This window comes from Anastrepha ludens, chromosome 4 (genome assembly GCF_028408465.1).
Source record: "Anastrepha ludens isolate Willacy chromosome 4, idAnaLude1.1, whole genome shotgun sequence".
NCBI classification, from domain to species: domain Eukaryota; kingdom Metazoa; phylum Arthropoda; class Insecta; order Diptera; family Tephritidae; genus Anastrepha; species Anastrepha ludens.
The window spans coordinates 21,088,172-21,102,086 of NC_071500.1; the positions used below are offsets into that span (position 1 = coordinate 21,088,172).

General features: G+C 37.5%; 3 protein-coding genes across 4 annotated transcripts in view; 1 reads left to right on the forward strand and 2 right to left on the reverse strand.

Annotated features, from left to right (window-relative positions):
• Positions 1–223: 223 nt before the first annotated feature.
• Positions 224–2,824, reverse strand: LOC128861095 (uncharacterized protein K02A2.6-like). The gene has a single exon (XM_054098989.1). The coding sequence runs from the start codon at positions 2,822–2,824 to the stop codon at positions 224–226; it is 2,601 nt and encodes an 866-aa protein (XP_053954964.1).
• Positions 2,603–5,202, reverse strand: LOC128860298 (uncharacterized). The gene is made up of 2 exons (XM_054097739.1): positions 4,280–5,202; positions 2,603–4,219 (listed from the first exon to the last, which is right to left on the reverse strand). The coding sequence occupies exon 2, from the start codon at positions 4,184–4,186 to the stop codon at positions 2,840–2,842; it is 1,347 nt and encodes a 448-aa protein (XP_053953714.1). The 5' UTR covers positions 4,187–4,219; positions 4,280–5,202; the 3' UTR covers positions 2,603–2,839.
• Positions 5,203–6,074: 872 nt separating this feature from the next.
• Positions 6,075–13,915, forward strand: part of LOC128860300 (adenylate kinase isoenzyme 1) — a 34,125-nt gene continuing 26,284 nt past the window's right edge. The window contains exon 1 of one of the 2 annotated variants that reach the window (XM_054097742.1): positions 6,075–6,605. In XM_054097742.1, coding sequence (XP_053953717.1) covers positions 6,603–6,605 — 3 coding nt within the window. In that variant the 5' untranslated portion in view covers positions 6,075–6,602. The remainder of the gene's footprint in view (positions 6,606–13,915) is intronic. The other variant, XM_054097743.1, reaches the window with a different exon arrangement.

Sequence of the window (13,915 nt, forward strand, 5' to 3'; positions counted from 1 at the left end):
AAATACGTGTATTTAAAATGTTTATTAATTCGTTTAATAGTTACAAATATATTATGCTCGCCGTCCATGTGCTCACACCTATTCACCGTAACTAACTTCTTCCCCTCACTCAGGTAAGGCCACTCTCGCTGACTGCAATGAAACGGCATCCACTCTCATGAGTGCACGCACAGACACATACAGGTCTATACATCTCTTCCTTATTTTTGAGTCTTCTTTCCAGCTATGAATTTGAGGCAGTAGGAATTGTTGATGATGAAACTGTTACAGCCTTATGCGGTCTTGCTGACGACGCCTCGCTTTGTGGAACCATGTCACTTGCGACCTTCGCTGGTACTGTTGTCGTGGTAGTAACCGGTGTGGTTAATCCTGCGGCGTTTTGGTGTTCTCCTGAAACAGAAGGATTAGCGTTTTTGGTAACCGGCAGTCTTTTTACATGGCTTATGTTTCTTCTCAACGACTTCCCATTCGCCGCTATCGTCACCTCGTTTCCATTCACTTCCTTTACTACATACTCCGTTGGATCGAACGTTGGTGTGAGTTTGTGTGGGAATATAACATTTCGTAGAAGCACTTTATCTCCCACTTCAATATCAGGTTCTTTCACTCCGCGCTTCGTATCTGCCTTCTCTTTCCCCTTCCATTTGTTGATCATGTCTAAGTCTCTGGCCGCTGAATCCAGCATATCGCCTGTCAAGTCTTGTATCCCCGGGATCTTATCTCTGATAACGCGGTTGAACAAAAGTTCAGATGGTGATGTCCCAGTTGTACCGTGAGGGGTAACATTGTACATGAGCGTAAAGTCCTGAATTTCCTTCTTGTAGTCTCTTTTGTTGTTGTGTGCTATTATTAACCGTTTCACTAACGAGCGGTTCATATTTTCGACCTCTCCATTAGCCTGCGGCCAGTATGGAGGGGTTGTGATTAGTTCCATGTTGTGGGTTTGACAGAAACTCTTAAACTCCGCGCTCACAAACTGCCGGCCGTTGTCCGCTCTTAATGAATTTGGTATCCCCAACCGACTAAAAATTTCTCGCAGAATGGAAATTATGACTTCAGATGTAATTCTTTTAGTGAACTTGACCTCTTGATATCGGGAATAATAGTCGATCAATACCAATACGTATTCATCATTTGGGAGTGGACCGAGAAGATCAGTGGCCACGCATTGCCATGGTCCATTCGGGAACGAGTGCCTTTGCATTGGTGCTGGTTTATTTGGCTGAGAAACTAGTAAGCAATCTACGCATCTTTTCACAAATGATTCCGCATCTCTGTCTATTAATGGCCACCACACTTTGGACCGTAATCTCCGCTTCATGGCCGATTCCCCCGGATGTCCTTCATGGGCCAGCTGTAGCGTTTGCTCTCTTAAGGTTTTTGGTATAACGATTCGAGTGCCTCGAAGTAAGATGTCGCCTACCGCTGACAATTCGTACCGGAATGGATAAAACGTGCTAGTTTTGTCCGTCTCCCACAAGCCATCTTTCACGTATGATGCAGCATTTACCAATTCCTGATCCTTGGTACTTTCCTTCGCAATCTCGCATATTCCCATAGCTGAAGGTATGGAGCTCTCGACAATGTGAAAAATGTTATGGTTGTGGTCGTTGTCAAAAGTGCTTGCATTCACGACTTTGCAGAGCCTTGACACGGAGTCTGCAATATTCTCTTTGCCTGGCCGATATATGACCTTAAATTTGAAAGGCTGTAACCGAAGGAGCCACCTCTCTATCCTAGCAGGTGGTTTCGACGTCGGCTTGAAGATTGTCTCTAGCGGCTTATGGTCAGTGACTAGCTCGAATTCCAACCCCATCAGGTAATAGTAATACCTCTCGACCGCCCACACCAGTGCCAGACTCTCTTTTTCCGTTTGAGAGTATCGCTTCTCTGTGTCTGAAAGACTTTTACTTGCGAATGATATGACTTGGGCTTCGCCAGCGAGATCGGTTTGCAACAATACCGCGCCTAGCGCAACTGGACTAGCGTCCGCTATGACCCGCGTTTTTTTGTTAGGGTCAAAATATGCCAACTTAGGTATCTCAGAGAGTGCGAGTTTTAGTTTGTTGAACGCATCTTTTTGGGGTTCACCCCAAGTGAACTTGCAATTTAGTTTCAATAAACATCTTAGCGATTCAGTCGTGCTGGCGAGATCGGGGATGAATTTGCCTACGTACGTTACCAACCCTAAGAAACTCCTCAACTCTTCCTTTGATTGTGGAGCCCGAAAATCCCTGATCGTCTGGACTTTACTAGGATCTGGTGCGATGCCCCCATCGGATATCAAATGGCCAAGAAACTTGAGTTGCCTTACCTTCCACACACATTTCGCTTCATTCAGTAGGAGATTGTTGTTTTTGAATACGTCTACCACTTTTTTGACGGCTTCATCGTGTTCCAGCTCTGTTCTTCCGAATATGATGATATCATCTATGTAATTTAGTGCGTTTTTGCACGAGCATAAAAGCTTTTCTATCACGCGTTGAAATATTTCAGGAGCTGAGTTTATTCCAAACATCAGTCTCTTGTACTGAAAAACGCCCTTGTGTGAGATAAACGTCGTGATGTGGCGACTGGACTTGTGCAACTCTAACTGGTGGTATGCCCATTTCAGGTCAATTCTTGAAAAGAATTTGGCTCCTCTTAGTTTGGTCATAAATACCTCAAAGGTGGGGAGTGGATAATTCTCGCGTAATACGGCTTGATTTGCCCTGCGCATATCGATGCACAGTCTCATTTCGCCCCCTTCTTTGAAGACGATCACTATTGGTGAAATCCACGATGTGGGTCCCGACACTGGCTCGATTATATCCAGTGCAAGCATGTGGTCTATTTTATCTTAGACCTTCTTCTCCAACGCCACAGGGACTCGTCGCATTGCCTGTTGTACCGGCTTAACATCTGGATTTATTGATAATTTAATTTCCACCCCAAGCATCTTTGGGAAAGGTTCTACTCTATCCACACGGTTTACGTTTGTTCCCAGTCTCAGCACCCCTAGCTTCGTTGCCGTGTCGCGCCCTAATAGTGACTGACATCCATTTTTGATCACATAGAAGGTAGCAATTCTTTCTATATTACGTATTCCTATTGGTGCTTCGAATACCCGCAGGACACTAAGTGTTTGGTTCGACGCATAAGCTTTGAAATGAGTGGACGAGTCATTTCGTTCATTCCATAGAACTGCTGCATTGTTCTTTAGCGATTTAAAATCATTTTCGCTAACCAAGTTGAATCGCGTACCCGAGTCAATAATCATTGGTATGCCACAACCACCAATGTCACATCTTAGGTTTTCATCATCATACGCGTCATTTGTAATCTTGAAGCAATTCAGCTCTCGAACTTCTTCCGGTTCGCTTTCTTCCTCTACATTACGCACCCTAAACGACCCCGATGACCGCTTTTTGGGTGAACTATGTCCACTGCTGTTGTGTTTTCGCTTTTTGGTCTTACATTTTCTTGCGAAATGTCCCACCAGACCACATTTATTGCATTTTAGGAATCTCGCTGGACATTTTAAGTCTTTATTCCCGTGACCTTTTTGACCGCATCTCATACACTCGTCCAACTCATGTCTCCATCCGGATGTTTTGGCTGAAATTCTGTTGACCTTTTCTTCGCTTGGTTTTGTGAACATCGACCCCGATTGCTTACTGATTTGCTCGTAGATTTGGCAGGACTCGATTATTTCATTCAGACTTTGTTCCTTTTCGAGCAGTTTCCTTTTAAGGTCAACAGGGGCCCAAGAGTCAATAATTTTGTCTTTCACGCAAATTTCGATTATTTCCGACGCAGTTTTCCCAAAGTCGCACTTAGACACTTGATTTCTAAGCCGCAACAAGTATTTATTAAAATTCTCGCCCTCGCTAGGGGACAGATTACGAAACAGGTGCCTCTCAAAAGTCGAGTTACGTTTTGGTGAAAAATATTCATCCAGCTTGTCTACCAGTACTTTGAAAACATTTGTCTTCCCATCGGATTCAACCAAAGCACCCGGAATATTAAATGCCACTTCCTGTAGCTGTGGACCGCCCAAATGTAACAGTTTGTTCTTTTTCTTTATTTCATCATTTATATCTTCTGCCTGAAGATATAAAGAGAAGGACCTATGCCACTTTTCCCATTCTGATCGTACCAGCGCTCTATCAATATTATCGCACAGAAACGGACGGATTTCTGACATTTTGTACAATTAAATGTACTGCTTCAACTTTAGCTGAAATCAACAAATTAAGTTACACCTTTAAATGCCCAATTAAATGCGCAAATTTGTTACCTTTGGGTTGCCTCCCACTCGGTTCGTTTGTAACGACTGCAGTGTCTTTAGCACCTGCACCACTGACAAAATTCAATTCGTCACCTTTCGTGTCTGCTCTAGACAAAATTTAATTCGTCACTTGCAATCTGAAATCAGGTAATTAGATCGCCTTTGATTATTTCTGATATGCACAATTGAATGTGCTAATTTAGGTTTATTTAATCTACCTCCGATTTGTTACTTTCGGTTATCGTATCTATTTATCAATAGCACAATTTAATGTGTCTCAGTTTTAGCGAAATATTTGTTATAAAACATTTTCTCGTTACCAATACTGCAACTTCAGCGAGTACGTATTCGTCTGAACAAAATCCACAAAAGAAAATGGCTGACACTGCCGCCACTTCCAATTGTGAAAATCTAATTTAATTTTTTTTTTTTTTTTTTTTATATATATATGTATCTGATCTTTTCGATCCCATCCTTGTCGCCATTGTAATAACTCACCTTTTATATTATCTATACCCAATACCGAGTCGCACAAATACGTGTATTTAAAATGTTTATTAATTCGTTTAATAGTTACAAATATATTATGCTCGCCGTCCATGTGCTCACACCTATTCACCGTAACTAACTTCTTCCCCTCACTCAGGTAAGGCCACTCTCGCTGACTGCAATGAAACGGCATCCACTCTCATGAGTGCACGCACAGACACATACAGGTCTATACAGAAACCTTTTGACCGTCGAAATTGGCTTAGGACTGTTAGTCCCTTCATTTGTGGAGCAACATCAAGACGCACACGACAAATAGAAGGAGGAGCTTGGTCAAACACGTAGCAAAAGTGTACGCAGCAATTATTTTATTTGATTATTTTTTAAGGGTCAGTTTTTCAGTGCAAGCATAACTTGGCTTTTCAGTTAACCTAAGGCATCTTAAGTTGGTTCACCAGTAATTATTGTTGTTGCAACAGTTCTCTTCGCCGGTCCTGTAATGAAACGAGACTTGCTTAAAAATAAACAGTTGCCCAACATTATCAAGTGAAGTTTTCAAAAAGAAAGGATGTTTCCTATGTTCCCCATAAGCATGCCATTTGGATTCAAACGCTGATAGTTTTCCGTTCGTCTCCATAGCAATATAAAAATGGCAAGCAATAACTACAAGTTTGTGAATTAAATCTCAGAAATCTGTGTTTTTCGCACGATCAGTTAGATTTATGTATGTCGTTTGCTCTCAAGTGGGAAATCCAAGCATTTCTTTTATTCTTACAGAAGATAAGAAAAATAAAAATTATGGCGTTATAATAGCCTGCTTTGTCGTAACAACAGAACAAGGGACTCTCTGTATTTGCTAGTATTTTAATAAAAGAGCTCAAAATTCCTAATTAAATTTTATTCCGGTTATCAATACTTAATTCAACTGCCACTAATTTTTTACAACATCACAGTAAAGTGGCAGCGCTAATCAGCCGCGGGAAGGGTTGCATTTGCATAATTTTTTAATAGTAAAATTCTTTTTTGGTGCTCTAATATCTTCGATTCACGCTCATGCATGCTGTCCAGCAGCTTACATGTGTGCGTGTCGGGGGCATGACGCTAATATCTACAATTTGTGATTTTCATCATGCAAAAGCCGACAACAAGTATGTGTGACACGAAGCAAGTACGTGTGCCACCCGACACGCACACATATAAGCTGCTGGACAGCAAATGCATGAGCGTGGGTGGGAGCTATAAATTTTGTTGACATTTCTCTATTATTGGTTAAAACAAAAAACCGCTCGTATGGTACCGATTGTTAAGTCAGCTAAAATAGTTTTACTCAATCACCGTTCGGTGCAATAACATTTTAAAAATTTTCCGATAGCTTCAAACCAAATTGTATAAAAAACATTTGCTAGGCATCCTGAATTTTCCTCATTGGCGTGGGCAGAAAATAAATACATAAACGAAAAGTGCTAGCGACGATGTGAAACAAATAAACACATATGTAGCTCACAATTTCTTGCATCCGCGCTGCCTGTCTACAATTTCAGTCATTTTCAAACGTTCGTCGTGAGCGGAAGTGTCACTGTTTGAATAATCAATTTTGATCCGAAATCTCGCAGGAGAGGAAAATTCACGTGCACACACTTCCCAATAAGTGTAATATTGGCATTAGCATCGCGAAAATTCGTTCGTGCAATTCATAATTCAATTGCCACAGCTAAACAATTTTTAAATAGCGGCGAGAAACAACTGAGCAGCAGTGCAGTAGAATTTGCAAAAGCATAACAACAAATATTTCTAAAATATTACTAAAGTCGTTCGCAAATCACAAAAACTACTTTTAATAATCATGGTAAGTGAATAGTGAGTGAAGAAGTGCGGGTAGATGGTTAATGGGTCCATAGGCAGTTTCGAAAATTTGTGATTACATTTTATTACTAATTTACGATATTTGAAGGGTCACAATATAGAAAGAAGCTTTCCCTTTAGCTGCACAGCACACATTTTAACCTTTTTCGAATTGACATTGCCCTACTAACAACTGTTATTCATTAAATGCAGTTTCGCCTCAATGTGGGAGGGAAACGTACGCAGTGCCACCAAGAGGGTGTGTGCAAAGTAGTCAGCGAGTTGCTGCTAAGAATGCTTGCTCTTTACTCACTCGGCCACTACTGAGAACGACCTTGACCTCAATCGTGGCCGCAACGCGACATGAGTATAAAAAAGCGAAATAGAAAACATATTTGCTCTTTGCGCGTGCAAACAATTAGCTAAACTTATGTAGGTACATAATTTTTCAATGTTTATAAGTGCATACATATGTAAGCATGTACAACAAACTTTTTCCTTATTTTTACACAAACAAATTACACGTATTGCGTATAATGTATTCCAGTATATTTGTGTGCAAATGTGCGTACTCATGGAAGAATTTAGGAACCGTTAAAGTAATATATATTTATATACATATATAATTGGCGCGTGCACCCTTTTTTGGGTGTTTGGCCGAGCTCCTCCTCCTATTTGTGGTGTGCGTCTTGATGTTTTTCCACAAATGGAGTAATGCCAAATATAATTTAATCAATGGTTGATAATAATGTTGTATCTGTAGTGTGACTGGTGGCCGACGCTGCAACCTAAACGATCATTTGTGTCCTAATGGTTGAAGTATTCGAGTATATGTATGTATCTAAGAATATACATATGTACGCATAATTGTAGAATTTTGAAATTATAGTATAACACACAAATGTAGTCACTATATCAGCCTTTTGATTCATAGTACTTTTTATAAGTTATCATTAAGAATTAATAGCAATATTTAACGTTAAAAATACATCTTCTTTGCATAAGCTTGAAAAAATGCCCTATTACAGACGCTCATTTTACTTAAATACAAACACAGAAAGGTAACAATATTCACTTATAAACACACTTTATTAATTCAAAATTTGATTTAAAGCTATTTTTAAGTAATAATACGACGAGTTTTATTAAAATTCTTTTATTACAAATGTTCTTCTAAACATTTGTAATAAAGTGCAAAATAAATGTGCAGCACGAACTGTCAAAGGAACGTTAGTGAGAAAAGAATGAAGCGAAACAGAAAAAACCCAGTAACCAACAATGAGATTATTTAGAACTTTGTAGTTTTTAAAAGAGTTAAATTAACTTTTGGCCTTCGATAAATCATGATTTTCAAAAATAGTGAAAATTTGGACTAAAAAATTGCGATAAAATATTTTCATACAAATTGAAAATTTATAATAAAAGATCGCGCGATAAATCGATAAATCATTATTTTCAAAAATAATGAAAATTTATATTAAAAAATCGCGATAAAATAATATTTTCATAAAAAGTGAAAATTTTGAAGAAAAATTAGCCTGCGGCGTTTTTTTGTTTGAAAATGTACATATGTATGTATATATATACATGTTAGGTTAGGTTAGGTTAGGTTTGGCAGCCGCATTGCACATAGAGACCGCGATGCCACTTAAGCCACAAAATGTTTCCATTGTGAGCCGCAGGGGCTGGGCTACATTTCCCTCTCCATATTGAACCATCCTGAGCTTTTGACAAAGCGTAGAAAGTTGTTGATACCTCAAGTGTATAGATTATCTATATTCGTTAATAAGTAGGATCTTAAATATCGGTTCCTGCTTTGGCTAGAGTGTGCAAAATAGGTTTCCAACTCCTCCTCATTCCTGCAGCTACAACAGAAATCATGCATGTAGGCGCCTAATCTCCTTTCATGATTTCCTTTGAGACAATGTCCTGTGAGGGCCCCTACTAAGGTCCTAATTGGAAATCTACTCAATTTTATAATATTCTTGGACAGACGTAGATTTAGCCTTGGCCTTTTTTTGGCTAGCAATTTCACAGGTAGTCACAATAATCCAGCTTTGATTTACAAAACTGATTAGTGTGTCCATAACAAGAAGCTTACAAGTTGCGAGAGGTACCGCCACCATAAAATTACTTATGTTTGGCATACAGGTGTCTTCTCTTGCAAGTTGCTCAGCCCTACAGTGCCCTGGTATATATCTGTGTGTTACATGTTACAAAAAAAAAAAAACAAACTGTTTATAAAATAAAATTTTTATACAAATAACAAAATTTCAGCGTCACTTATATATTTTACCATAATACAACATTTTCATAAATATTATGAACTATAAAACCTAAGTTAAATGCTTGCTGGGTTAACAATTAACGATATTTCAGTACAAGATGAAAATACGATCGTAAAAAACCTATTTTTTTAGCTTTTCCTGGGGGTGCTATAGGGACCCAGGAGGTTGGGACTTACATCTTTATAATGTTGTTACCTTGCTCTTTCTATTGGGCGTGGTGGGCGGTGCCACGCCCCTTCCACTCCGCCCCCCATTCAAATATATCGTGGAAAGTTTAGCCATACAATTAATTAGCACACATTGTCATTCGTAGGGAATATTGTTTTTTACTTCTTGTTGATATTTTTATTAATTTAAACATACAGTGAAGCAAAAAAAAGAAAACTTGTATACCAAAGAGTTTAGTCTTTGGCATTTATCATCAAAAACAAATTTAAGCTTTTAGGTTGCAACTTAAAGTATATACATATACAGTTAATGCCAAAAGAAAGTGTACACCCTCCACAGCTTCACAAGTTTTGATTAATTGTTTATTTAATTTTTAGTTTAAATTCTTCTTCTACAATAAAAACCGTTTATGGTAAAGCAAGGTTTCAAACTTTGTAAAAAATGTGTAAGAATTCGGCAAATTTTCATCAAATTTCAAACTATTTACTCAGAATTTCTGAAAAAATTTCAAGTACGCAATTTTATCATTAGTTTTTTTTTATAGTTTAAAGATCATTTCATTTTGGTATAGTATCATAATTGCCAGTGTAAAGCAAGTAAAAAATCGCACTTATTTTGGAGAATTTTTTTTTGGTCGCGGTGCTGTGAATTCTCGCCATTTAACGACTACTTCACATTATTTTTATTTGGTAAGAAAACACCCAACACCGTCTTTCTCAACTAAGGTCAATCAAAAGCAGTGAGTGAAGTTTTCACTCCTCACTCTCTCGCGCGCCACCACCCGCATTTATATATACTCGCATATATATGTATATAATTGGCTCTTACACCCTTTTTGGGTATTTGTCTGAGCTCCTCCGCTTATTTGTGGCGTTCGTCTTGATGTTGTTCCACAAATGGAGGGGCTTACAATTTTACGCCGACTCCTGCGGTTATCGCATTAAATACTTTCAGCGTTGGAACGCTGACATGGGACATGACCTAGTCATGGGAGCCACAGGATTTTTGTTTGTTGCTCCACATACGAGTATATTTTTGCCACAGTAAAGCTCATACTGCGCACAAATTTATATTAGAACATACAAATATTTATAAGTAGTTGCATACATAAGACATTTACGCAAAAACAAAAACATAAAAATAAATAAAAACAACCAAAGCCATAACCCTAATATGGTATAAAGTCAGCAATACGGCTTCCAACCTGTTAATTAGTCAGCCTACCAAAAAATTCACGATTTAAAAAATTCCTATCTTTTTTACCTAATCCACTCGAATACTCGTATTCCCCAGTTTTTTGCTACTTCCAAATTTCTTTATTTATTGTTATTAGCAATGATTTGCATACAACAATAGTCTGGCAAAAAACGCATAACAAAACCAGTCAATATAACGAAATGATGCTCCGGGATGAGAAATACCGCAGAAAAAGGGGCAGCTGGTTTTTTGGTTGTTGTGCTTCGTAAATAATACTAAAGTGGAATGTCTGCATTCCCGGAGCTTTGACGTCAAAGAGTTGCTTCTGTTAATATTGGGGATTTTATCGATTTATTATGGCATAAAATTAGCAGCTATTCGAAAGGTGCGAGTCATCACCGTTAGTTGTTCAACACCAATACTCATTTCAAATTTTTGTCACGCCTCAGTTGAAAGTGCTGTGGCGCCATTGCTCCAGCGAAATCACTATTCCACACACAAATCGTATTATTGTGCACAATTTACGTATTGCCATTCGATCCAAAATCCAAAGCCGGCGAACGAACTTTGTTGGTGCGTTGCTTTTTAATCTACCCATTCCGTATATTTTTCGTTTGGTTTCATAAAAGTAAACAAAAACAAAATTACGTTGATTGTTCATATTAACATATGATAAGTGAACCTCTTTTGCCGCAAAAAGCCGGTGATAATCGCATATTTCGCGGCTGTTGCTTGACAAACAATTTGTGTTTAACTGCTTTTAGTTATCAGTCAGTAATCGGCCGGGGGCGTCACATCGAGTGATCTGTAGTTTATATTAAAATTAAAGACGATTCGTTTTCAGCAATGATTTGTGGAAAGTGAAAAAATCGCATGTTGCGACATCTACGACAATTTCGCAGGGTTAATAAACCTCTATAAATTATGTGAGTGCGTGTGAAGAAAAATTAGCTTTATGAATTTCGAAAATCATGTGATTAGGATCAGAATGAAAACTGCCGTGGAGGTGTGATAAATAATCGCGTATCTGTTTTCTTTTTTTGACTATTGTATTTCTTTATTGTGCAGCGTCAGACGACATAAATTAACAGACAAAAAATGTGTGGGTGCAAATTCTTACAAATTATTTAAAATTATGCTATAATGTTTTCCTGAATGCTAAAACAAAATACTTTATGCCCCGTGATATAAAATATGTGGTGATATATTTGGTAGAATAAAAGAAAAAAATTGTGTGATATACATACATTACATGTATATCAGTGTGCCTTGCTAAAGAAGTTACGGTTCACCAAAATTTTAAAATTTGAGATTTCCGCTCAAACACTTCGAAAAAATAAGATTTGCGTGAAGTGGACCGATTTGAGAATACTTCCAGAAATCTAGTTTTTTATAAATTAAATTAGTTGTTTTAAATTTTTTTTTTTTTCAAAAAATTTTCCCATTAATTTTTTTTTATAAAAAGTGGGTGTTTACATATGAAGCGAGCAAAATATGTCAACATTTTCTAGCTCTTAATTCCTGCGCACTCATGTAAAGAGTAATAAAAAGTAAAAGTAATAAAAATAAATACAATATACTAGGTTGTTCAATAAGTGTTGCGGCTCGATAAGAGAGGACGTTGCGACTAGCCAATTTTTTTTTTTGTTATGTTGGCACACTCTTAATTTGAACGTAAGTGAAGTTTTATTTCAATCTGTCAAATCATTCTCTGTTTACAAGCCATTTAGTATCGACGTGTCACCTACGACGTATTTTCTACAATGGAAAAAACCAAGTAACATGCGCTTATTGAATTTTGATTTTTGGACGATTCAAAAGCAACAGAAATTTATAAACGAATGTTGAAAGTGTATAAGGACTTTTCCATCAATTAGTACAGTAGTAATAAGGGTTGCTGAATTTAAACTTGGTTGTACAAGCCGTGAAGATGATCCACGTCAAGGACGTCCAAAAACAGAAACAGCAACAACATCAGAAATCGTAAAAAAAATACAGTAAATCGTTTTGGAAAATCGTCGAGTGACTGAAAGAGATTTAGTAGAAGCCCTAGGCATCTCATTGGGCAGTGTAAGCAATATTTTGACCGAAATATTGAGCTTCAGAAAGCTGTGTGTATAATGAGTGCCGCATTCGCTAACAATAGAACAAAAACACATTCAAGTGCGAGTTTCTCAGCCCCATTTAGAGCGTTTTCGAATGGCTAAAGTGGATTTTGTGCGCCTATTGATCATAATGGATGAGATTTGGATCTATCAGAATAATACTGAATCAAAACAGCAGGCTAAAGAATGGTGTAAAACTGGCTCTTCGGACTCCGAAACGAGTTCGTGTCTATAAATCGGTCAAGAAGGTGTTAGCAACAGTTTTTTTGGGATGCGAAAGAAATTTTGTTTGTGGTTTACTTGCAAACTGGTAAAACAATAAATTCTGAATATTATTTCAACCTTTTAGACTAACTGAAGGAAAAACTTCTTGAAAAAAGATTCAGTTTGCAAAGCAAAAGAATATTTTTCATCAGAGCAATGCACCGTGTCACCAGATCATTTTTTGACAATGGCTAAAATCCATGGATTAAAGTTCGAATTGTTGAAGCATCCACCGTATTCACCAGATTTGGCCCCTAGTGACTTTCATCCGTTTTCAGATCTACAAAAATGCATGCCTGGAAAACGACTTTCATCAAATCATAACGTCATAACAGCTGTGGGAGCGTTTTTGCAGCTCTTCCAGATTCTCACTTCAGGGATAAAACTCATAAATACGAATCTCGTTGTAACAAGTGTATTGATGCTCAGGGAGACTATACTGAATAATGAAGTGCATTTCAAACCGTAAAATTGTGTTTTTCTTTTCGAACCGTAAAACTTATTGAACAACTTAGTATTTGCATGGCACTGATTACTTAATTTAGCATAGATAGAATGATCGGATTTACGTACTTAGTTCAAATACACACCATTTTGTTCGATAGTTTGTATGTAACTCCATTGTGTCCTTCTCATTAAAACCCGCATTCCTATTGGGAAAAAACTATAAACTAATTTATTTTGAAATGTTCCCGATAGTGTGTAAAAACACTTTGAAAGCATTTGGTGGAACGAAATTTTCACGCCAAATGTTCTAAAATGTAAACACACATTTTTTTAGATTTTGTCACAAATTAATTTACGGCACAAAATAACAGAAATAATTGTTTTTGCATTCTTTTTGATAAAAACACGACCCCAGACTGATACTAATAAAGTGAACAAATTCAGTGTTCCGTTACATTTTCCGTGTTACATTTTTTTATATAACATTTTTAAGAAACGGCATATAAGAAATGAGATAAATATAGACACTTAAATGGCGCATCATTAATCATAATTTTGGTTGCAAATAACTTTTTTACTAAAAAAAAAAAAAAACTCTTCTGTGTGATGAAAATCTTTATTTTGATCTTTACGCACTTCATCGCTTGTCTCTTTGTATCCAAGAAAGAGTCGTTGAGTAAAGGCGGCAAGGCGGAAAGTGGTGAGAAAAAAGTGAAAAGAGCTGTTGCCAATAAGAAATTAGCTGAAAAGAAGAAACATATAAAAAGGATAAAGCAAAGAATGCAAAAAAGGGCAGTGCATTAAAGTGAAACCAACTAAAGCCAAGTCTGCAACTGCTAAGCCAA